The 27,053-nt window shown below is 41.2% G+C and overlaps 1 protein-coding gene across 1 annotated transcript in view; it reads left to right on the forward strand.

Moving 5' to 3' along the window:
* The window catches only part of NAALADL2 (N-acetylated alpha-linked acidic dipeptidase like 2), an 808,485-nt gene that overhangs the window by 675,408 nt on the left and 106,024 nt on the right, over positions 1 to 27,053 (forward strand). Inside the window, exon 11 of the mRNA XM_068281050.1 lies at positions 3,740 to 3,835. Within this exon, the coding sequence (XP_068137151.1) occupies positions 3,740 to 3,835 (96 nt within the window). The remainder of the gene's footprint in view (positions 1 to 3,739; positions 3,836 to 27,053) is intronic.

The raw sequence follows: 27,053 nt of genomic DNA on the forward strand, positions 1-27,053 counted from the left end.
TACAGACTTCCCTTGTTTTATTTGTGTCTTTCCAAGCATGCACGCCACACCACTGCCAACAAATTTGACATTTCTGCGCTGCCCTTCCATGACTTTCATGCATTCCACCACCACAATGTTGCAGTGGAAGTCAGACAATAACTTGCTGTTGACTTTGTGGCTGGTAGGTAGTCAATCAAAAACTTCTGGAGCAATGCGACATGACAGGGTAAGTGTTCTAGGCCTCATAGACTTTCATAGCTGTTGCATTACCGTGCATGCAGAAAGGGTAATGCAATGAAAGCATCTAAGTGTCGAAAGGACCTTAAACAACACCATTTGCCTGGAATCCAAGCATGCAGAAAGTCCAATCAAGCATGTAATGCTTGTTCAGGGTCTATGGCTAAAAAGTTTTAGGCAGTTGATCAGCAGAACAACCAGACACTTTACATTGTTTAAAAGAAAATAAATATGTCAGCCTCCATATCCCACTGTAGGTGTCCTTTAACATTTGTGTGCTTCATCGTAACCATCATTTGGTCAACACTAGTTAGCAAGATTGTTGGGACTACAAAAAATAAAGCAACATATACTCTGAGAGAAAGGATATAAAAGTAATCATAAGACCTCTTTACCAGGTCCCACATAAGAATTTAATTAGCTCATTTAACTATTTTCTTTAAACAAAATGCAAGAAATCTTCCTTATTCATCATAATGTTGGGGGAACAAAATGTACTCATCTGAATGTCTACATATGAAAATAAGGGGAAATGTAATTTTTTCTGATCTGTTTTAATTAGAAAGCACTTAGGATCCTTTATGTAAAAGTGACAGTTAAGTAATGTGCCTGTTATCATGTTAAATCCCTGATATACTGTCAAGAGATGATTAATTTTTTTCTGAGTGTATGTTATCATTATTACTATGTAACTATGTATTAGACATTTAGAGAGTGCAGACACATTTCCAAAGAGCTACACAGTAAGTGCTGAATAAGCCAGTGAGGCTTACAACCTAATCTCACTACAGGCTAAAACCAACACTGGGGGAGACGGGAAACATTTGAGTGTTTTCAGAAAGTAGAATGAAACTATACTGTATGGAAAAACGTATTCAAATATGGGAATAACATACAAACCCCATGTAGATAATGTTCAATCTAGAATTGAAGGAAAGATACAGATCAATAGGACTTTGTTGGGGCCTTTTTTGGGCATGATTCACAAAGCTTTTTCCTCTGTTTTCACATTATCTATGTTACTTTTCTACACTCCCAAAGAGCAAAAATATAATATAATTAGAGTAAGAAAAGTAATATTGAAATTAAGTGAATCAGGAACGACTTACTTTAAGTGATTATTTTGCTTGGAAATGTGCTGAAAGGTTATTTTTATCAGGTGATACATAAGTCATTTTTGAGAAGTTATGTGAATCCATTTTGTGAGTCCAGTTTTAGAAGTAGATCATTTGTATTCCATAAAATCATAGATTCATTTAGTACAATATTAACATTAATAAACCAAAGATTCGAATAACACCCTGCTGCACGTTATTAGCATTATATACACATTTTTGTATGTATGTAATATGCAATCTTTTTTCAATCAAACTAACTGATACTATGTTACCTATTCGTTCTCCCCTTATATTGTATATGTTTCCCTAGTTCAGCTTTTTTACTACATCATACAAAATAATAAATTAGGCATCACTTCTCCTAAATATATGGGAAGATCAATTTTGCGATGAAATGTAGTGCCCAACAATATAAGGGAACAGAGAATATCTGTGTATTTACATAAATAATAAATCACTGGAGTGGTACTGTGCAAGCAACTTAATGTAGCAACAGCAGTAGTGTGTAGCGTGCACACAACTTTGGGTGTCAGTGGGCTGTGGAGTGTCACACACACACACACACTCACACACACACACACACACACACACACACACACACACACACACACACACACACACACACACACACACACACACACACACACTCACACACACAAAAACAGAGGAGACAGAGGTGCTAGCCCTCAAAAGGGCTGTTTGGGGTGCTTTCACAGCAAAGTTAGGAACAAGAACACAGGACTAGCTAATACTTTCCAAACCTAGCTGCAGCAAGTCTGACCCTGTTCTCACTAACAGTCAGCAGCCAGTAGAGAATGAATCCAATATGGCCACCGCAGCTGCTTTTTAATAGGGGACTGGACGGTCCAGGAGTAGGTGCTAGCTGGTTGGTTGCTATGTGTCTGCTGACTGTGAGGTAAGGGGTCAAAGCTTGGCTCCATGATGATGTATAGGGGGTGGGTCAAATACGCCATATGTTCGCAGTTCGCCAAGAATGCAAACAGCAGAAACTCGCTGGGAACTGTCTGGCGGTGAACAGTTTGGGCTATCTCTACAGCCAATATGCGAAGTGGCCAGGCTATTTCAGCCAATCAAGTCACATTTGGCACAAGTTCCTTCGCATTTGGCAGAAGTTACAAGGTAATCTGTATTCCCTAACTCTGCTCCCTGCCCCTTGCATCCTCTTTTCACCTCTGCATGCAGGGGAAGAACTATAGAGGGAACACCGCCCAGTGCATCTGCTGTGTTTTTTCCTTCTGCGCTGTGTGTGCATATTTGTGGTGTCTCTGTGGGTTTTTTATTACAGCATATGTTGCCAGTATTCGCTGCTGTAGCACAGGCTGCAATGAACGCCGGAAACACCATGTGCACACACTCACAGCAGGGAGGTAGAGAGTACAGGCAAAGGCTGACCTGTATATTTCCTCCCTGCAGGTATGAGGAGGACAAAACTTGCTGCCATTTCTCAAATTGGCCGCATTAGCCCAGCCACTTTGAGTATTGGCTGGCCAGATCCCAGAGTGGCCAACTGCAGGATTTGGCTATAACATACAATTATGCACACTAGCATAGTGGGCAGCACTGTGGCCTAGTGGATAGCACTCTCCCTTGCAGTGCTAGGTCCTGTTTCCTATCCCAGCCAGGTCATTTTCTACATGAAGTTTGTATGTTCTCCCCGTGTCTACATGGGTTTCCTACAGACACACTGTTTTCCTCCCACATCCCAAAAACATACAGAAAAGTTAATTGGCTTCCCCCTAAATTTGACCTAGATTATGGTGGATGTGTGACTATGATAGGGATTAGATTGTGAGCCTCTCTGATGGACCGTTAAGTGAAAAGGCAATATACTCTGTACAGCACTGCAGAAGATGTTGGCACTATATAAATACTAAATAATAACAATAACATGATGTGCAACTGTGTTTTATTTTTATTTTTGGTTTGTCGATGTTGTTGTACTAAGTAAATGTATTATTTTATGGAAAACAAATTACCTCCTTCTTTTTATACATGTGTTCCTTTTAAAGTCCTATTGATCTGTTAATTCCCTTCACTCTATGTAACAAAGATGTAGGGACATCTATACAAGACAACTCACCAATATTTTTTTTTTGAGAAATATGAAGTTGCACTTTAGAATCCTAAGTTATCCATATTTGGTTCCTATAAGGATCCCTTGAATTATTGCATTCATATAAGCTAAGACTTGATCATTGTACTTTGTAAAAACTCCCTCAAGTACCACAAAAAAAAATGTAATATGCAATATTGACCTTTACGTTTCATTCTCACCTGACATCCCAATCAGTTTGTTATTTGGAAATGTGCTCTTATGTGACTGTAGTTTTACTATTACTTTATTGTAACACTTTTTTTCAATATAAAATTTCTGGTTTTAGGCAACAGACTTACTCTTTGAAGGTTTTTTAATCAACGATGAAGACTATAACCAGCAAATGGATCCTTTGTTTCACCGACATGAATATATTGCCAAGGTAAGGCTTAAAATGGCATATCAGAGATCATCCTTTATATTATTTAGTTAAGTGGATACTGTATTTTATTCTTAAAGTCTTGCTTAAACTTTGGCCTTGAGTCATAAATGGTAACACCAGGAACATATTTCTGGGAAGGCCACAAGTGCCATGACCTTGGGTAGTAAAAGCAGCATGGTGGCAGGACTCATGAGAGATAAGGGCAGGTATGCAATTATTTTTTTCTCCTGGTTTTTGCCTAGGAGATAATTTTTCATCTTCTATTAAAAATAACTTTTTGGCACTTTGCAAGTGAAAAGGTACAAAAAGTAGCTGAAAAAAATAATTTTGAGTGTTTTCTTGCTTGTTGGTGATTTAGAAGGCCTTTTACTGACAAAGTTGAAACTATCACCTAGGTGAAAAGTCAGGAGAAAAAGTGAATTGCATATGGGCCAAGAGGTCAAATGTCAAATAATCTCTTCTGGTCTGCAGCCACCCTGGTTTGCTCTACACACACTGTCTGCCACCTGTATTCCAGAGTTCCATGCATTTCCCTAACTTCCTGAGAGTGCAATGTGATGAAAGTCCTCTGTACGTCCACCATAATCTAGGGCCAGTTTAGGGGGAAACCAAATAATTTACCTGCATGTTAAGTAAATAAATTCAAATAATATACAATTTTATTCAAAATTAAATAAGAAATAAATTAATTAAAAAAACACTTCCTGCAGCAGCGATCAGAGCCCACCAACAGAAAGCTCTGTTGGTGGGCAGAAAAGGGGGGTATTCATTTGTGTGCACAGTTGTATTGCTCTGTAGCGAGCTATTAAAGCTTCAGAGCCCTGAATTGTAAAAAATAGCCTGGTCACTAGGGGGATGTAAGCCCACGGTCTTCAAGTGGTTAATTCTCTATCCCAGCTACAGTTCCCACAAAAATAAAATACTAATCACTGCCTATGTCCGAGAAGGCCCCCTCCCAATATGTAAAATCTTATTCCTCTTCCATACTCTAGCAATTATTTGCTACAGAAAGAGGGTAGAAATTGTAAAAGGTTTTAAAGTGGTGCTTAGATTGGTGTGTCCAAGTGCAAATGTTGTAAATATTGTCAGGATGTAGTTGACTATTTAACACAGAACACCTCATCTTCCTCAGCTTCCGCACGGAAGCGTGACATATCTTCCTCCTCCTGCTCTGATTCTGGCACCCCACTTAACACTCCGTTGGCAGCCATCACCAAAGTGCCAATATCCCAGGTATCAGCGGTGTGGACATTTTTTGTGTGTCTGCCTCAGATGAGAGCAATGCCATCTATACTCTCTGCCACCGAAAATTGAGCCATGGAAAGACCCACGTAGGGACAACTACCTTACGAAGGCACATGATTACAAAGCACAAACTGCAATGGGATTACCACCTGAGGAAAAGTAGCACACAAAAGCAAAGCCACACACCTCAGTGGAAAATACCAGGCTGCAATTATTTCTCAAAAAAGGTGATACCCAAACTGTACCGTGATGAAGTGATACAAGTGGTGTCATCTCTGGCACACAGCATTGGGTCAAAAGTCCATCTGACCACGGATGCCTGGTCTGCAAAGCACGGTCAGGCCTTCCCCGAAGTCAGTCTCCACACACAGCATCTCTGCCTGCACGCCGTGTGACTGCCTGCCCCAAGTCTAAGTTGGTCCCCACACAGCATCTTTGCCTGCAAGCCGCTTGACTGCCTTCTTCGCCACCACCAACAGGGTCCAGGAGGATTCCTGAATTTTTAAGGCTGCTGCTAGCAACGCCCGCTATTATAATTTTTCTGGTGCGTGTACTTGCCTAGCCTAATTTTTCTGGTTGCACGGCAGCTGCAACAGTAAAACAAAAGGCATGTACATGTGTCAATTCCCCTTCCTGATCGTTACCTTGCTGCAGTAAAGGGGCTTTCGTATCACAATGAAGCAATGACCGGCTATATGAGTGTGTTGGGGACACACCTGACCCACGTAGATAATAAGGTCATTGCTTCATTGTGGACAGACCAAATTCGATCAGCTGGATACTCAGTCACTGTTGTTTTGTCATTGAGCTACCTCAGCCTGACCATAGGGTCTTGAAAACCAGCATCACCTGCACTCTCACCTTGGTGCGCACCAGTTCAGCACAGCCATCACTACACAAACAGCTGTTTGCGGTGCATTACACAGTCAGTTTGGTCTTTCAGTGTGAAGCAGTACACTAATTACACTCCCTGATCCATGTATACACACGCAAGATGATTTCAAGCACTTTAGGCCTCCAATTTAGGAATGCAATGTGATTTCTGCCCTTTAGGGAATAAAACCCTGCTGCGCGTCAAATCCGTAATTTTCTCCGGGACTTTTGGCCGGTATCCCACTCCAAAATGCCCCCCTCCAGGTGTTAGAACCCTTGAAACATCTTTTACCTCACTTTTGTGGCCAGAATTAGTGTTTGTAGTTTTGAAAGTTCGCCTGCCCATTGAAATCTATTGCGGTGCGTGATGTTGTTCATCGGTTCACAAATTTTTCCGCAAGTTCACATTCGTGGTTTGCGAAACAAAATCCGTGGGTTTGCAATAACGCTAGTGAAGAGCCCAAAAGGACCTGCTGCAACACACTACTGATGGTACCTTGTCACGCTATGTTACTGACACAGGGGTGCCTCTAGTCATTTTGTCACTCCAGGCGAGAAAACCTGTGGCGCCCCCCCAAGCCCCTCCCACCCCAGGAAAATAATCATAATGCAGCATCGTTTCACCAGAAAATAATCATAATGCGGCAGTGTTTCATCAGAAAATAATCATAATGCGGCAGTGTTTCATCAGAAAATAATAGTAATTATCGTAATTCAGAATCGTAATTCACCAGAAAATAATCGTAATGTGGCAGTGTTTCACCAGAAAATACACTTATTGCAGCAGCATTTCACCAGAAATTAATCATAGGGCATCAGCGTTTCACCAGAAAATAATCGTATTGTGGAAGCGTTTCACCAGAAAATACACGTAATCCGAGCAGAGGGAAAGAGTAGAGAGGGAGAGGCAGCATAAGATGTAAGAGGGGGGTAGAGGAACAGAGAGGGGGAGGGAGAGACAGCATAAGATGGAAGAGAGTGTAGAGGAACAGAGAGGGGTAGAGACAGCACAGCACAGGTTTACAGCTTTACCACCCATTCAGCCTTACCAGCTTTCAAAGAAAACTCTAGTATCAAAAGAGCAGGGCACATTCTAGCAGTTATAACAGTACTGGGAGTCTGCACACAGGACAGAAAGTGTTCTTAGCAGCCTGCCTGCATACCTTCTCTTCTGCCTGTGCATGCAGCTTATCATCTCTGGAGTAGTGATGGGTCGTTCGCGAACGAGTCGGCTCTTTGCTGCGTACGAAAAGAGCCGGTTCTCAGTTTTGAAAGAGCCGATGCCTCAGCCGCCCCACAGAGCATGTTGGGAGATGTAGTCCTCCTCTTGCAGCTTGTAGGAGTGTATGGGGCGGAGCAGAGCAGTAGCAGGAGGGATTGCCCCAGTCAGAGAAGCAGTCTGGAATTGTCATGGAGACGGGGGCGGGGCTTTTACTCCGATTCTGAGTGGTGTTTAGTGATATTTAATGAAGAGCCGATTCAGAGCCGTAAGAGCCGGCTCTTTAATGGGAGCCGATTCAGAAGAGTCGATTCTCTGAAAAGAGCCGGAATTCCCATCACTACTCTGGAGCAGAAACTTCCCTTCTCCCGGGCTGTGTTGCTGTCTTGTGCGGGGGCGGGGCTCCAACACGGACACATCACATTCTTCTCTCTGTGACTGCATCTGTCCCCTGGCTGTCTCACTCCAGTGTCTGTGTGCAGCCAGTGACACAGGTGGGGGGTCAGACTGTCGGGGGCATAAGCTGGCTGGCCGCTGGCTCCTGGTTTGACTGGCGTGGGGCGGAGTTAAAGGCTGGGCCACACGAGGTAAACACTTTACCTGTGTGGCTACTGAGAAGAAGGGGCACGGCTTTAAAGAAGGAGCCTGGCAGAGAAGAGCAGTATTGATTGCTCTATTGTCTGGGGAGAAGTGGGGGTGGAGGTACTGCTGAGCACATGGTAGCGTGCCGAGCACCGGGGACTGAGTCGGGAGGTAATATAATATATAAAAAAAAAAAACATGGTCACAGTAGCAGCGGCGGGGGAATGCGCCTCACCACCTCATGGCGCCCCAGGCAACCGCCTATACTTGCCTGGTGGGTGAGACGCCCCTGTACTGACATCACCCTATCCTGTTTGCCCACGCCCAATCCCTTTTGCCTCAAGGACCATTTGATTGTCTTTTCTACCAAGCCAGATGATCCTTTACCCCCCTTTCATCCTCTAAAGTTTAATAACTGGGAGCAGAATTACAGAGCAAAGGCTGCAGGTGGCTGAGCACTTCGGTACAATACACTGCCGTCTGTGTTTATAGTGTAAATAAGCCCTAATGCCTTTGTCTTATTTGTGAAGAAGGTGAGAATAATATTTAGTTTCTATTCTAAGAAATCAGTATATGGAATATGTAGTATGTCCTTGATCATTCAACATAGTAACTACATTAAGACTCTAAATTTCTTGAAAGAAAAAGTACAAAAAAATGAAATCCATCTTAAATCTGATCTCAGTGCATGGCTGACAACCTAGCTTGTTGTAGGAAATATTATTGCTATAAAAATGCAGTTAGATTCTTAAAACACACGAACATTTTTTTCCTTCTATTGTAGAGAAAACAGTAAATTTTGATACTGCTGCACAATATCCATTTTAGATTTTTCTCAATGCGAGTACCTGATCACGACCTGTCTGAGACACCATTTATAGCCTGTGCTCATTCTGTTCTGTTATGTTATGTATACCGTAAAATAAACCAGAGAATGCAAGTCGGCAATTAACAGAATACATCCTCACGTACTTACATACAATGTTTATGAACAACATTATAGAAATAATAAGATTGTCCTAGACCTAGAGCATCTGACAATCATAATGATGAAAACCTCCATTTTTCACTGCAGAAATTAGAAAGCACTTCAAAACATGGCACAATGTTCTCATTTTCCTTTTCTGAGAAGTTTTTAATTGTTTCCCTTTGAATAAGTTATGTTCAAACTATTAAACACTAAACTAAATGTTAGCTTAAAAGCTCAGCTTCCGAAAAATAATAGAGAATAAAAAAGCCAATTAGTTCAGTGATGCATTTAATAAAATAAAATTATTGAATTCCTTTTTAAAACTAAAATCCAGCCAAATAAAAAAAATCGGTGACACTAGAGGAGACACTACACTTGTCAGCTGACTGATCTCCTATCAATCCTGCTGCATACCCGTGGCTCTTATTATAGGGGAGAACAGGAAGGCTAGGTTAATTGCTGTAACAGTCACTCTGCTGCCCCTGATAAACTCAAAGGCTCAGTATTGCAGTAACCTCCTAGAAGGCAATACAGAAGACCACACTTTCCTATTGACTGTCCACCTATCAGTTTTGGTCAAATAATTTAAAGGAACAGGCACACATTTGCGAATCATTGTGGGGATTTCCGCATCTTTTCACTTTTTTCATGGTGTTTTTTTCTTCTTATTTATCCTTTTGTGTTGTCTTTCACTCTCTCCCTCCCCACTTACTCCCTCCCATCTTTGCTCCCTCCTTTTCATTGATAGAGTTCTTTCTCTAAATTTCTCTGAAAGTCTTTTTGAGCTCACTATAGAATTAATATTTTTCAAAACCATGATGAGATGCCAAATGTGACTCTTAGAGCATTGCTATCTATCCTGCCTAAATTGGTCAGGTTTTATTAAGCACCCATATTTTATTTATTGTTGTAAACCCTTGTTTTTTTGCTACCCTAACATAAAGCAGAAAAAAAACGAATTGATTAATTAACATAATTAGCAAAAAATAAGGAGCCCCCTACTGTAATGCAACTAAAAAAATCTGAGCCAATTGTATCTATGAAAGTGCAGAGTTGTTTACTTTGAATGGGCAGAAAATCTAAAGATTATATGCAATTTTAAAATGAAGAATTTACTTCAGTATTCCCACAAAATCTGGAAGATTATCAAATAGTTCATTTAACTCCCACCTGTCTCCTATTCTCCTTCAGTTGTCTCACACTTTTTTTTTTGATTAACAGATCAAATAATTCCATGCATTTGTCTGCTATAAGCAAATGTTCCACTAATACTTAACTTTATATATGACTTCTAAATCATTACCTTTGTTTTATTAAAATCCTTGTATAAAGGAGAAACAATAGTAAGAAAAAAGGATTGATGTGATTTGAAAAATAAAGTGTGTCTTTTGGTCCTAAATTGTTCATAGAACGTATGATAGGAGGTATATGACACATGCCAGCTTCACATGTTTGGGGGTGAACATTTTTAAATGTTTACATTGTTAGTATTCCTCCCAATGTCATTCACCAAACCCTAACTGCTGTCCTCCTTTAATGAAACACCCACTCTGACATCTAATTCGAAATTCTACTCTTGTGTTGACCCTCTACCCCCCCCCCCCTTCCCCTGGAAAGAAAGGGAAAAAAAACCTGACTTTAGCTTACAAAGCTACCATTCCCCTCCCTCCACCACAATATATAATATCCTAGTGCACTGTAGATCAATGGCTGACATGGGTCCCAGGGTAAGAAATGTAGGTAGCAACCAATCTCTAAGAATGGTGGGTATCAAGCAGAATTATGGTGAAAGGCCGAGGTCAACGCTGGCAACATTCAGTCAGAACAGGAGTCAAAAGCATGAGTCTAAGAAACTAAGCAGAGTCATTTAACTAGATGAAGTCAAGAGGGGTAGAGATCGAAAGTTGAAGTCAGGCAAGTTGGGTTACAACACAAATACAGAGACAGTAGTTAAACAAGCCAGGTCACAACATGAAGCAAGAACGATGGAAATACTAAGCATAGTATTGCATATTAAGAAAATTGAGGAATGTTGTCAGAGGGGCTTTTGTAACCCATGGTAAGTGTGACAGTACTTAATCTGTTTGCACATATGTAAGCAGGTTTCTGTGCACATACAGGTAACACTTTGGACATGCACAAGTAAGCCTTTGCCCACACATGTGCAAAGGTTTATGCAACATGTGCAGGACACCAACCACAAGCAAAAAAAAAAGTATAGGTGAAGTCATGACTCCCTACAGGACTGAGTGCACACAGGAAAGCTGTAGTGAGGTGTGGGTGACACTAACCTTCATAATCAATGTAATTAAGGCATTTTTACCTCTCACAATCTCAGTGCACCACCCCTCCATTCCATAAAGGAATCCTGACGTGAGAGGAATATGGAAACTGCCATATGTATTTTCTTTTTCAATGGCCGCTGTCTGGCAGCCCCGCTGTTCTTTCACACATCAGTAATGTCTAAATCACACCAGAAACAAGCATGCAGCTAATTCAGTCAAACTTCACAGGATTGGGCCCATTCACACTTGAAAAAGGCAAAACGCTTTGTGATTATCACAGTACAAGTGCTGTACAAATACGCATTTGATGAGCAATCGAGCAATCGCGATTAGCGCTTCTATAGCATGCTAATCGTGATCACTCCTGAATTGCCAAAAAATGCTGCATGTAACGCATTTGTGATTGCCGCTAATCGCGAAATGCCTGCGATCGGTGGCAATCACGGCAGTAAGATCACTGCCATATAGTTACTATTTCACTAGCACCTTAAAAAACGCTATTGCTTTGGAAATTAGTGGTAAATGGCTACTAATTGCCCTAGTGTGAATGGGCCCTAAATGTATTAGGCGCAGGGGTCAGCAGAACAGCTAGGTAATTTGCAGTGTTTAGAAGAAATACAAAATGTCAACCTCTTTTACAAAATTGTGCAGAATTGTCAACTCTCAGGAAGATAGTAACATATTGCAACAGGATCTGGATAGGATGGCTATATGGGCACATACATGGCATTCAATGTTGAAAAATTTAAAGTCATGCATTTTGGTCGTACCAATGGTCTAGCACCATACAAAATAAATGGGATACAGATGGGGACATCAAAATTGGAGAAGGACTTAGAAGTACTCATCGACAACAAGTTAAATAATTGTATTCAATACCAAGCCGCTGCAGCTATAGCTAATAAAATTTTGGGATGCATTAAAGAGGAAATAAAAACTCGAGATGCTAGCATAATATTGCCCCTGTTTAAAGGGATACTGTAGGGGGGGGGTCGGGGAAAATGAGCTGATCTTATCCGGGGCTTCTAATGGTCCCCCGCCGACATCCTGTGTTGGCGCAGCCACTCACCGATGCTCCGGCCCCGCCTCCAGTTCACTTCTGGAATTTCTGACTTTAAAGTCAGAAAACCACTGCGCCTGCACGCCCGTGTCCTCACTCCCGCTGATGTCACCAGGAGTGTACTGCGCAGACACAGACCATACTGGGCCTGCGCTGTGCGCTCTTGATGACATCAGCGGGATCGAGGACACGGCAATGCAGGCGCAGTGGTTTTCAGACTTTAAAGTCTGAAATTCCAGAAGTGAACCGGAGGCGGGGCCGGAGCATCGGTGAGTGGCTGCGGGGGACCATTAGAAGCCCCGGGTAAGTTCAACTCATTTTTCCCTGACCCCCCTACAGTATTCTTTAAAGTAATACTGTAGGGGGATTGGGGGAAAAGGAGTTGAACTTACCTGGGGATTCTATGGTCCCCCGCAGACATCCTGTGCCTGCGCAGCCACTCACCGATGCTCCGGCCCGCCTCCGGTTCACTTCTGGAATTTCAGACTTTAAAGTCTGAAAACTACTGCACCTGCATTGCCGTGTCCTCGCTCCCGCTGATGTCACCAGGAGCGTACTGCACAGGCACAGACCATACTGGGCTTGTGCTATACACTCCTGGTGACGTCAGTGGGAGCAAAAACACGGAAATGCAGGAGCAGTAGTTTTCAGACTTTAAAGTCTGAAATTCCAGAAGTGAACCGGAGGCGGGGTCGGTGCATTGGTGAGTGGCTGCGCAGGCACAGAATGTCTGCCGGGGACCATTAGAAGCCCCGGGTAAGTTCAACTAATTTTCCCCGACCCCTTACAGTATTCCGTTAACTTTCTAGTAAGGTCACATCTGGAATAAGGAATTTGGTTCTGGGCACCACATTACAGGAAAGATATTGGAGTTTTAGAGCAGGTGCAGAGACGAGCAACAAAATTGACACGTGAGCTGGAAGGTCTCCCTTACTAAGGAAGGTTAGATGATAGGCTGGGTTTATTTAGTCTAGAGAAAAGATGTCTTAGAGGGGATCTAATTAACATGTATAAATACATCAGAGGGCAATATAAAAGCTTGGCGGATGAGCTTTTTTCCAAAGGCCTTCTCAACGGACTAGAGGACATGATCTGCGCATGGAGGAAAAATGATTTAGCCATTTATTTAGGAAAGGATTCTTTACAGTAACAGTGATTAAGATGTGGAATGCATTGCCACAGGAATTAGTTATGGCAAATTCTATACCTGCATTTAAAGGGGGCTTAGATGCTTTCTTTGCATTGAAAGACATCCATGGCAGTGATGAGCGAAAATGCAAAAATTAGTTTCACCGAATTTTCCATGCATTTTCGCCTTATTTCGTTTCGACAGGCGAATGTTCGATCAAATTTTTTCGCGTTAATTTTCGCCTAATGCCCGTCATTTTCACTTTACTTGCGTATTATTGCAGACATTTTTCCGCATAAGGGCATTAGCGTCCGCATACAGAGAAGTTTCTTGCGAATTATTGCGGACATTTTTCAGCATAAAGGCATAAGCGTCTGCATAGAATGAATTTCCATGTGGATTATTGAGGACATTTTTCTGCATAAGCAGTATGTCTCTCTCTCTTTCCGCGGAATTGTATTTTGAGCATAAATGGATTGAGCATAAATGGTACATGCTAGGCTGGCTTCAGCATGTAGTGTTGGTGAGAGAGAGAGAGAGAGAGAGAGAGATGAATCTACCTGGCTATCTGGGGTTCTCTTTGGACAACTGTTGAACACAAAATACAAGGCCATGTCTGGCTACATGTCTGTAAGCAGTGGCTGCATGGTGTAATGGTGAAGGGCTCTGCCTCTTACACAGGAGACCAGAGTTCGAATCTCGTCTCTGTCTGTTCAGTAAGCCAGCACCTATTCAGTAGGAGACCTTAGGCAAGTCTTCCTAACACTGCTATCTTGTCTAATTTTTCTTGTGACAACTGTTGAACACAAAATACAAGGCCATGTCTGGCTACATATCTGTGCTACTGCCTATAGAGTGTGCCCTAGTGGCTGCAGCTCTGGTGCTTTGAGTCTGCCAGGAGAAAAGTGTGATATAAATGTTATTTGTCTTGTCTAATTTTTCTCTTGCATTAAGCATAAATGGTACATGCTAGGCTACTTTCAGCTACTTTCAGCTACTTTCAGCTAGTAGTGTTGGTGGTACAATGGATATGTTAGTTGCCTACCATACACTGAGGCCTGGGTTCAAATCCCTATCATGGTATATAACAGTGATGGCTAACCTTGGCACTCCAGCTGTGACAAAACTACAAATCCCATCATGTCTCTGCCTCCCTGGGTTATGCTTAGAGCTGTCAGAGTATTGCAATGCCTCAAGGGACTTGTAGTTCCACCACAGCTGGAGTGCCAGGGTTAGCCATCACTGGTATATAAGCTGGTTTTTGAAATACTGGAATTCCCTGGCAGATGAGACTCTCCTCCCTCCGGTAGGAGGGAGGAGGGAGGTGGGAGGCCACAAGAGGCTAATTAAAATCTCCCTAGCAGAGTGTGTAGCAGCTGTCCCATAACTAATTAGTGTAGGCAGACAACTGAGTCAAATGGTATAAGGATCTAGCTTGGAGGAGGGAGGGTGGCCGGGTCCTCCAGCAGTGATGTGTATTTCACTCAATCATGTCTGCCTCCAGGTATTAGAGCCTTTGAAACATGTTTTCCATCATTTTTCTAGGTGTAAGAATTTTTTCTTTTTTTACAAAGTTCGCCTCCCCATTGAAGTGTATTGCGGTTCGCAAACTTTTTTGCGAACCGAACCTTTCGCGGAGGTTTGCGAACAGGGTTCACGAACCGAAAATCGGAGGTTTGCGACATCTCTAGTCGTGAAGGAATTTTTTCCCTTTTGGGGCAAATTGGATCATGCCTTGTTAGGGTTTTTTGCCTTCCTCTGGATCAACAGGGATATGTGAGGGAGCAGGCTGGTTTTGTATTTTGTTCTCTGGTTGAACTCGATGGACGTATGTCTTTTTTCAACCCAAATTACTATGTAACTATGTAACTATTTATCCCTCTCACATCAAGTGTCCTTTAAAACTAGTATCAGTGGATCAGCATCAGCATCAAAATGCAGGCTGGAGTGAGCAGAGGGCAGGTCACTGAGAGGCTGAATAGTGGAAGGAAAAGGGGTGAGCAGCTTACACAGAGTGTGCAGACTGTCCCTCCTTCCTGAGCTAGTTTTGCCAAAGCAAAATGTGGACACTGGGTCATAAAGTCAGTAGGGAGGTCAGGTGATTTACTATGCACAAACATTCCCCTCCATCCATAGCCATGCTGCAGCATCACCACACAGGCACACTGATAGGCTGTGTCCTGTGTGTGCAGAGAGCAGAGCCGGTTTGCTGGGACCAGAGACAGGTATTCACACTTGCCTCTTATAGCTTCCACATGTTTCTCCACAGCACCCATCAGTTTCCCTCGCTGTAGTTCCAGCCCAGTACTTTAGAAACCCACATGTAGCATCTCTCAATACCCTGCTTCTGATGACAAATTATACTGCACGGGGAGGAGACGCACACAGCCGCTCTAGCCTGGCCAGGATCACATGGGGCCAAGCAGCCAATGAGAGTCGAGTTAGCCTCAATTCTCTCTCTCACTGATTGCCCAGCCCCATGTGATCTGCAGCCAAGCTACAAGTGTTTGTATCCCCTCAATCATGCTCAACAGCCATGGAAACGTTCGGGGCACTGCTGGTGAGCACTCCGGTCCCCGATATCCCAGGAACTTTTGCCCAGATCAGGGGCACTAGCTCCGGTTCCAGGCCCCTAGCGACGCCACTGCCATGTACAGTAAAAGAGGTCCCTATGATAACAAATAATTATCTTATAGGACAACTGAAGTGAGAGATATATAGAGGCTACCATACTTATTTTCTTTTAAGCAATACCAGTTGCCTGGCAGCCCTGCTGGTCTATTTGGCTGCAGTGGTGTCTAAATTACACCAGAAACAAGCATGCAGCTAATCTTGTAAGATTTGACAAAAAGATCATAAATACCCGATCTGCTGCATGCTTGTTTATGGCCTATGGCTAAAAGTATTAGGGCAGGGCAACAAGGCAAGTGGTATTGTTTAAAAGGAAATAAATATTGCAGCCTCCAGGTTGGCTTTAAAGGCCACCAAATGTTTTTCAATTTCTTATTAGGTACTCATTGGTACAGTTTTTGTAAACCATATGCTAAGCTGTCAAAGTTACAATGTTTAATGTATCTGGAAAGGAACCCCTCTGGCACCTACCGGTGGTTCTTCCAGCAGATAATTTCCTTGCTGGAGTTTGCAATCATTGCAATGAGTTCAGACCGCTATGTCCCCTTTATTTCTTAAAGAGGAACTGTATCTATATTTTACTGTACTTTGAAATGTAAATTCACCCTCCCAGTGATGATTGCTCATCCTAGGCTATGCTGTCATGCAGCCTTCTCCCCAGAGCACTCTAGATCCTGTGATTTTTCTGCTCACTCTACAGAGGTAAATCACCTTGCCTGCAGTAAAGATACCGACATTGCTGTTAAATTTAAGACTGTAAATCAGACGAAAGATTTTACATAGATTAAATAATTTATTCATGAATAGTGTAAAAATAAGCAAAAGTTTTGAACTAAATTTTCTCTTTAACTGCATGGTGATAAAGTGCAAAGCAGCAGCAACATGTACTATAGAATCTACTATTAACCACTTGCCGACCGCACGCTTATACCGTGCGTCGGCAAAGTGGCAGCTGCAGGACCAGCGACGCAGTTCTGCGTCGCCGGCTACAGGCTAATTAATCAGGAAGCAGCCGCTCGCGCGAGCGGCTGCTTCCTGTCAATTCACGGCGGGGGGCTCCGTGAATAGCCTGCGGGCCGCCGATCGCGGCTCGCAGGCTAAATGTAAACACAAGCGGAAATAATCCGCTTTATTTACATTGTACGGCGCTGCTGCGCAGCAGCGCCGTAAGGCAGATCGGCGATCCCCGGCCAATCAGCGGCCGGGGATCGCCGCCATGTGACAGGGGACAGCCTGTCACTGGCTGCACAGGACGGATAGCGTCCTGTGCAGCGCGGATCACCGGGGGTGGACAGGTAGGAGAGGGAGGGGAGGAATTTCGCCGCGGAGGGGGGCTTTGAGGTGCCCCCCCCCCCGCAACACCCAGCAGGCAGGAGCGATCAGACCCCCCCCAGCACATCATCCCCCTAATGGAGAAAAAAGGGGGGCGATCTGGTCGCTCGGCCTGCACCCTGATCTGTGCTGGGGGCTGCACAGCCCACCCAGCACAGATCAGCTAATACAGCGGTGGTCCTTAAGGGGGGGGGGGGGTAAAGGGTGGGTCCTCAAGTGGTTAACTATTTCAACCTAGATGCATCACTTTATGTAACCAGGTATATTAGAACAAGAGTTTTAGGTGCAGAGACCTGGTTTTGTGAAGATTGAAGCATTGTGGATAGTTAATTTAGATGTTTAACTGGAGTTAGACTGGGTTGTTAACAATATATTTTTATACCGTTTTGTTTCTGATGCTGTGACATATGTCACAGACAGTGCTGCTCGGATACCACTTTTCACTATCTGGATCTAATTCGGATCTGGATACCCAGATATTCGATCCGGGTCGGATATCCGAGTTTAAAATTGTCCAATCCGGATCCGAATCGGATATCCGACCTCAGTATCCGGCCGGATTCGGATATCCGGATAGCAAACCGGAAGTGATGGAAGTAACCTGAAAATGGCAAAAAAATGGTCTCTCTCTCTCTCTCTCTCTCTCGCCATTGAAGGTGATTTTGGCTTCTGCTCGGATATCTGAACTAACTCTCTGTCCAGATTTCGGATTTCAAAAGGGAAATCCGAGTTTGCCCGGATAGTCTATTCGGATTTTAAAAAATATCCGAATTGCTATTCAAAGTTTGAATAGTGGAAAAAGTTCGGATTATCTGAGTAGTTCGGATATCCGAAATCTTGCTTAGCACCACTGGTCATAGACTCACAGCACAATCCTCCCCCTTCAGCGTTCCCTGTGTCCCCTGTTCTGCTCAGCCGTAATATTCGACCAGCAGAAGATCGATTATGGGCAGGGAGGAAGTGTCAGTTCTTCATCCTCTCTGCCCGTGCTGCCCCCTGCACTTGTAGCTTACAGTTTCTCATTTGTGTTACTGCACACAGCAAGCTGGGGAGCTGTACTGTGTGCAGACTTGTGGTAATTGAGAACATTATTGTATATTAGTACACTATCATTCTGACCTCAATTACCTGAAGCCTGTACACAGTGCAGCTCCCCTGCACACTGTTTGCAGTAACACATATATGGAACTATAAGCTACGAGTGCAGTGGGTGGACCTAAAGATAGGCAGAGAGAAGGAAGAACTGACACTTTCTCCCCACCCATAATCGAAGGCTAAGTAGAGCAGGGAACAGAGGGGGTGCTGGAGGGGAAGGATGATAGTGCTGTGATATATGTCACAGCACCAGATATCAAACCTTATAAAAAGTATATTCTTCAAAACCCCATTTAGGGGTACTTTAAAGACTTTTTATACTGTATACTGAAGGATACACATCAGTACACATACTGCATATCTTCCTATACTTTCAAACAAACTAAGTGTTGATGACCTTGCTGACTGAACACAAAGCACGCAATAATTTTATTAAGATATCAGACACCACTGCAGTAAAAGGTCAGTTTAAACTTAATGTCCATGTCTAAATATGAAAAAAATAAATGTAGTCTACATTAATTTAACTGTCAGACTTGTGTAAAATACCATCCTTCTATAAACTGTTCAAAAGCATGGAGCCACTTACCCACTTCTGACATAATTGATCATGCAGAAACCAATGAATATTTCTGTTTTTTAATGATGTAGGGCTCCCCTAGCGAAGACCTCTTTCCATTATATTATTATTAAAGTAATCCCGCCGTATTTAAAACACAATTTCCAAGACTGAGTGTCACATCAGATTAACATTGACTTTAAAATGAGCTTTTAAAGCCACTTATGTAAAGGAAAATACATTTCAGATTACACTCTTGACTTTTGGTGATTAGTTTGATTTGAATTATGCAGTATGTCTTGGAATATTTTGTGAAACTAGCATTTTAAAGTTGAGTGAACATACTTCTTGTAGGCCAAGTAGCTTTATCAGCTTGAAATTAGAAATGGGTGCTATCAGTATATTCATTTTTGTTAAATGGTTATAGTAAATCCTTTTTCTAAACACTTTCTGTGGAAAATTATAGTGACTAGTTACCTACCTGAAGCTTCCTCTAGTCTACCTTTCTCTAGCCAGAACTCATTTCCTGCTACTGGCTATCACCCTATACCTGTCATTAGTCTTCATCAACTACTTGTCACTAGATGTCACCCATTAACTGTCACCAGCCATCATCTGATACCACCTACCATTACCTTCCACTAGCTATAACCATCTACCTGTCACAAGCTGTTATCAGCTAACTGCAATTAGCCATTTCCTACTATCTTTCCACTTAAAGTTCATAGCAAAGCAATTTCAAATTGCAAATTAATTTTGCATCCAAACAAAGACCAGCACCACCTGCAGATAGTACAGAATGCCACTACAAGGCTAGTAACCACCCACCCCTGCCATTGCTACTTAACTCCAACCCTTTGCTACCTGCACTGGTTACCGATAAAATGGAGCATTATGTTTAAGAGTGGCTTGCTGACATTCAAATCCTTGCGCAATCTGGGCCCTGGATACCTGAAGGACTTGTTGCAACTGCATCACACCCAACAATTTTTGATCAACAGGATCTAATAACTTGGTCAACCGCAGAGTCCACCTCAGAACTTTTGGAGACATTCTTCTGTCATGCCGCCCCTATACTATGAAACTCTTTGCCGCAACCAATCAGGACCTCTCCATCCCAAATTGAAAAGCCACCTATTTAGTCTGGCATTTATGTACACCTGACAATTTCCTCTATAACACAGTCCAGCCTGAAACCCTGTTCTGATCTGAGACATACTGTATCCCGTGGGAGAAAAGCGCTTTACAAATGTTATTGTATGATTGTATTGTATCTGTGTGTAAACCTTTCTGTCTATTCTTAGTGATGCGATGCACTTCAAATTTTTAAATTAACTAAGACTGTCTGCATGGTACAATCAGAAAGATAGACTTCTTTTCTATTTCCCTTTTCACTTTTCCAGTTTACTTGTACCGTTAATTACATTATGTGAATATCATTACAATACCATAAATCATAAAATGTGTTACTAGCTTAATGTTTAAAGTGGATCCGAAATAAACTTTTACTCATTGCATAATTGTGTTCCTTTCATATAGTTTATAGGGCATTCCATGAGCCAAATACTTTTTTTGTTTTGTTTTAATACTCTAATTCCCTATAAACTAAATAAGTCTGCCCACAGCTCCTTTTGACGCAAGGACTTATGGGAGCACAGACTGGGCAGGAGAAGAAGGAGGTTACTAGCCATTGAATTCAGAGGCAGAGGGGAGGAGGGAGGAGGAGAGGGGACTGCATTTACACACAGGCAAGCTGATAGGATCTCCAGCCCTCAGCCTGTGACAATGTGAGAACCAGAACATGGCTGCCCTCATTGTATCACAGGAATAAATAATCATAAACTTTTGGAGCTATTTGCAGCTAGATATGTTGTGTAAACTATCTAAACTTTAGATAAGATATATAGACAAGTTACTTGTTATGGTTAGTTTTTCATCTCGGATCTGCTTTATAACATATATTTTATTACGTATATATTAATCCCTATACTGCTTTAAGTGTTGAGGGATGCATGCGCAGCCCTGAAGAATATAGATCAAATGTGGCCTCATTCTACATCACTTACTGTAGCTGAATTCAGCCACGGTTGTATTTGTGTTTGACGTGTCTTCTACCAGCTAATACCACAGAGAATTGTCTTTCACTATTCTTAAAGCTGCAATGGGCAATGAAGATGTAGAAGTTTGCTTTTTGTTTAGGTTTTTTTTTTTTTTTTTTGCATTGTTTTTATTTGCTTGTCAGCTAGGCTATTACTTTGCATATTTGTTTATGTGGCTAATAAAACAATTGTCAGCTGTATCCAAGTTGATAGAGATGCTCATTCACTGATTATATGTGCTAAGGATCAATCAAATCTTTATGAGCTGAAGGTAATGTGAAATGGCATGCTTCTTAAACAACTCGAAAAAGTTGAAATAGAAATAGTTTCTTGAACGACTAGACTTTGAATGTCTACTTTTCTATAAACCGCTATGTAATTAACTCAATATTTGTAAATGCATTGTATTTATTTCCTACAGACTTTGAAAGTCTAAACTCTGCTGCAGCAAAATGCATTAAGAATATTTTTAACATTGTTTTGACCATTCATCCTACATAGTAAGGTTTAGGTAAACGGATGGGTGGAGGTTTAATGAGACGGATAGAAAAACTCAATTGACTTCTATTTCTTATATACGATAATCCAAATGGCTGTCAGCCAGTAGATACTCCTGTTAAGGACTCGGAAATGTACTCTACTTAGTTAAAGGTTGTATCAGGGAGTGAAAATTGAATGCAGAATATTTTAGCACTTCTTACCCATGAAGAACATATACTATAGTTGGCTTATATGTTAAATAAAGTTTAATCTTGTTAGGCATAACACTTGGGTATTTTATACTTGTCTGATTTATTATAAATATATAAAAGATAGGTCACATATGTGCCTTTGGCAATCAGTATGACAGTTTGGCGATGTAGTATTACAGAATATCCAGAAAGATCATGATGACCCAGAACGACTTGGAGAGTATAAAGGGCTAAAAGTCTGAAAAACTATCTTGCTAAAAAAGCAATGCTAATATTATTTAGCCTTCTTAAAACAGAAAATATTTGTAATAATTCAGCTTTAAGTACGCACACATGGTTTATCATGAGAATGCAAATGATATCTTAACCCTTGAGCATCAAATTTATTTAGAGGCTTCCAAGTGCACCAGGGAAATTTATTTTAATACTTCTTTTATTTCTTTATTTGTTACATTTTCTTTTTCTTGTTTCTAATTAGTACTGCTTTAATGTGTATTTATTGCCACTTGTCACTAGGGGGCAGTGTGAGACAATAACAGAGGACTTCTGCTGTCAGTTTTTTATATTTTCTGCTAGAAGAGAGACATCAAAGCATTCCAAAAATGTATAGAACTTCTGCCAGCTGGGGTCAAAAGCAGTGCACTTATCTCAAACGAGATAATTCTATTGAAGCTGCTAATGGATTAATGTCCCTAAAAGCCAGGCAGTTATTGATGAGGACCAGAAAGTCCAAAACTGCTGTATGCGTGTAGGCTCACTATACACCAGCAGTTCTGGATGTGTGCCTGGCTTTTAGGGTTATAAAGAGATTATTTGCAAATTTGGGAGTTATGCATCATGGGAAACCACACTTGTTCACTTACAGTGGAATTTTTGCCAATAACTTCTATTTTAAGAAAGCAAATTATTATTTATCACAGTTTGGTGGAGCAATACTAACAGTCTTAATTATTATTATTTTTAACAGCTACATTTAGTTAATCTTATATCATGTTTTTAAGTGTTGTGAAAGTGTACTATGCATGTCATGTGGCATTACCTAAGAAGTTTTAATCTGTTAAAGTGCACACCATTAGAGAAATTTAGAAATGTTGAGAGTGCTAGTGGTAACTGTAATCCTTTAGGCATAAAACTTTTTTTTAATGCACCTGTAACTAGTATATAGATCAGGTGTTGTGACTTTCTTGATCTGTGTACTTGTTCCAAATGAGGGATTTAAAATATACCTGACCCAAGGCAGAACAACCTCAGATGTAGTCATACTGGATCCACATACCTCTATATGTTTCTCTCCTTGTTCCCACTGGTCTCTGTGATCATTAATTCAAAAATTTGAGTTTTGGCTTAAGTCAAATTTTTAGACAGGAAAAGGCAGCTTTGCCATGATCCGTCTGTATATTCCTCTACCCCATTTATGCTCCTTAATGCAGGAAAGAGAAAGTAAGGGGAAGGTGATAGGAGAGAGCATCGTGGCAAGCCGGCTTCTTCCTGACTGAAAATTTGGCTTGAGCCAAAAGTCAAATTATTCAAGATGTGATTAGGGGAACCTAGGGTAATCAGAAGAGAAATTGACAAAGCACCGAGGTATATGACTCCAGCATGAATACAGTGTACCTCTCTGCTTACCTTAGGTAGTTTTGTCGTAAGTCAGGTATACATTAGGGGCCTTGTGCTTCATTAAGTGACAATAACACGATAGGAAAAAAAATCTAATATAAAAAGGACCATGCTCAAGAATAACTCATGAAGCCATTTTAGCAATTTGTGAGTTTATCCTCAGTGATCGCAATGGAAATTTACCGGTATGTTCAAAGGGCTGACTGCAGTGATTCCCAGTAAGCAGCAGGTGATGCTGCTTTGTAAACATAGATGTTGTCAGTGATATTATTTATTAACTAACACTGCTCCTAATATATACACATGGTTAATTATAAAATATTTTTTAAAGACTGTACTGATTTTTTTTTATTTATAAATCTTTTATTCTCACTTTCATATTGACAAAGATAAAAGTAAAAGTCTGAAACTAAAAAATAAAATTATATTTACAACATCATTTTACAACACATTCTAGTTTCTAAACACATTTGCTTCGTTACAAAAATATGTTCTATCATTGAAAAAGCTCAACACATTTTAGGTATCATGTTTATCTCTCTTATTCTTTGTTGTTTTACTGCTACTTTTTACTACGTTCCTCTTTGGCCTTAAACTTGTGTGTTCATCATTGGAGTAATGCAACTGACAGGATTTTATATTAATACCGACATAGCCAGTTGATATATACTATAGTCCATGAGACTAATTTGTTCAGAGATCACAGCCTGCCCCATAATTTATTTTTCATTTTCTGTGCCGCTGGTAGAACATTGTTCATCCATCAACATTCATAAGTTTTTATCACAAACACATAAACTTAATGGTAAAGGGGGAAAAAATGACAAATAAAATATCACTATACAAGATAGCCCAGTACATGATTACCCTCTAGCATTGTTGGTCTGTAATGGATCATATTTTGTCAAATGCTGTAAACATTATTAAAGTTTACCTTTTGTGAAAGTAATGAGTTTATTTTACTGGATGAAAGTGAAGCTGTACACAAAAGTGCTGGTCATACCTTTTTTAATGGCATATTTGAACGTAAGGGGTTTTAGAATCAGCAGCAGAGATGCAGCTTGTTGACAGAGATAGGGGAGAAAAAGTTTTCTCAGGCCTTGTTCACAATGCATTCCGTTCGCGTGTCAGTCCACGTTGAGGTTTTTTTGAGGCATATTTTTTTTCGATTCCTGGCGCTTGGATGGGCGATTCGTTTTTGTGCTCAGCGGTTTTCTAAGCATTTTTTCCAAGCAGTTTTGTAATTCACTCCCTGACACAAGTCAGGATGTGAACTCTTTGACCCTGAAAAGAATAAATACAATGTATTTATTCTTAAAAACGCAAGCGCAATTGCCTTAATGCGCATTTTTGTATGCATTCACCGATTTTCCTATACCTTCCATTGACGCGGAATCGCCCCAAAAATGGAACATGCACTGCTTTCCTAGCCGCACCGTGAACGACCAACGCTGTTATGGACCGTCTCATAGACATTCATTGGCCATGCGATCGTGGGGCATTTTTAAAAACCGCAGGTGTCCGAAAAAAACCTGAAAATGCCTGCAGTGTGAACAAGCCCTTAAGAAGTCAAAATTTCTTTCTTTCTATGATTTGGAATTAACATTGTAAATGTAAGATAATGACAGTAAAGAAATTCAGCAAAGGTTATTGTAATTTGTCTTGTGAGTTTGCTGCAACTATAAATTTTGGAACCTATGTATTGTATTCTTGAAGTGTGGAGCACCATTACTCTATCACAAAAAGTTGTAAAAGCTAAAATACATGTGTAGGCATACATATAAAATGTACATTTGTCCCAAAGTAAAACAAACCATTTCTTTTTTCCATATGTTTTCATCACTTACAGTATAAATCTGATATGTTTTTCACTACTCCATTTATCACCTCATGGGGGATTCTCAATGATTTATTTCATTTCAAAAGCACTTACCGAATGCCAGTTACTTAATCCAACTGCTGAAATAGTAGTTAAAAATATAGGGCAGCCATCAGGCCTCTTTATATAGCTACAACAACAGTAATAATATCAAAACATTTGTAAAGCACTTTTATCCCATAGGACTCAAAGTGCAAGCAGCTTAAGAGACTAGTTTCCCATTAGTGCTTTTGCAAAGAAAAATGAAAATAGTAATAGTACTCACTGGAAAGATGGACTAGTCAGAATTTTATTACCTCTATCCACCCTAAGAGAACATCTCAACCAACAGGTATCCACCTACCTTGGGTTAACAATATTAACAATCAACATAGACACTCTGAGAAACGAGGAACCTCTGAACTTCTAGGTGTGCAGGCTTGACCTGTGGCCAGAGCTGTCACAATTTGCCATGGAGTTTTTAGCATGCGTCAAGTGTTCTATTCGAATGGATGTTCAGTACAGCTGGAGGGATCATGACAAACAAGCAAAGTCTCCTAGCAAGCAGAAGTGTTGATCACTTAACATTTATAAAAAGAACAAGGCGTAGATCCTGGAGGGTTACAGCGTTGACATATAATACAATTGTTATGCATTATTATCCTGGCACATGCCAGTTATTTCATGCCTCTTATCCACCCTGGCCACAGACACAGCTGTCCTGTCACCAGCATGCCACCCAGTATCTCATTTGGTTCTACTCCAATTTGCTGTACTCCACCAAAAAATATATATTATTATTATAGGCCTTATGTCAGCCATGGCCACAGGCACAACTATCGTACACCACTACCAGCAAGGTACCTAGTATCTCATTTGGCCCCACTTTTATTTTATTACCCTGGCGCATACCAGTTACTTCTGGCCTCATGTCCACCATGGCCACAGGCGCAGTTACAGTTACTTCAGGTCTGTGTCTCACACAGAGGTGGAAATTCAGATATTTATTTGGCTGGTATTTGCCTGATTTTTCTGGCCTCTGTCTCATACAGAGGCTGAAATGCAAATATTTATTCAGCAGGTAATTGTTAAATTTTTCAAGCCTCCAGTGTGGCTGCAAGAACAATGTTTTAGGCAGGTAATTGCCTAAATTTTCAGGCCTCACATACTGCGGGGCTGCAATTTAAAAGGTTTAGGCAGATAAATGCTACTTTTTTCAGGCATCTCAGATACTAGATGCACATAACAATTTTAAGCAGTTACACACGGTAGCCATTCTGCAGACCTTTATTTGAAAAAAGCTTTCAATTGTATGTGATTTTTTGGCATTTATGCATAAAAAAGTCTCAGCAAAAAACAAGTATTTTTTTGAAGAACATTTCCCCTCCACCATGCCACTATACAGGTTTCTGCTCACTTTGTACATCTTTTTAAAATAAATTCTGGCTGCAAAGAGATGGCTCAAACCTCCGATTTTTGGTTTGCGAACCTTGAACTCGAACTTCCGAAAAAGTTTGTGAACCTGCGAACTTTTCGAACCGCAATAGACTTCAATAGGCAGGAGAACTTGAAAAACTACAAACACTCTTTCTGGCCACAAAAGTGATGAAAAAGATGTTTCAAGGGGTCCAACACCTGGAGGGGGGCATGGCCGAGTGGGATACATGCCAAAAGTCCTGGGGAAAATTATGAATTTGACGCACAGCAGGGTTATAATCCCTAAAAGGCAGAAATCATATTGAATTGCTAAATTGGAGGCCTAAAGTGCTTGAAAACATCTTGCATGTGTATACATGGATCAGCAGTTAGTGTAAGTAGTGTATTGCTTCACACTGACAGACCTAACTCACTGTGTAACGCACCGCAAACAGCTGTTTGTGTAGTGATGGCCGTGCTGGACTGGTGCGCATGATGGCAAGAGTGCAGGCAATGGCAATTTTCAAGTCCATATGGTCGGGCTGAGGTAGCTCAA

Source organism: Hyperolius riggenbachi, chromosome 4, assembly GCF_040937935.1.
Source record: "Hyperolius riggenbachi isolate aHypRig1 chromosome 4, aHypRig1.pri, whole genome shotgun sequence".
Lineage (NCBI taxonomy): Eukaryota > Metazoa > Chordata > Amphibia > Anura > Hyperoliidae > Hyperolius > Hyperolius riggenbachi.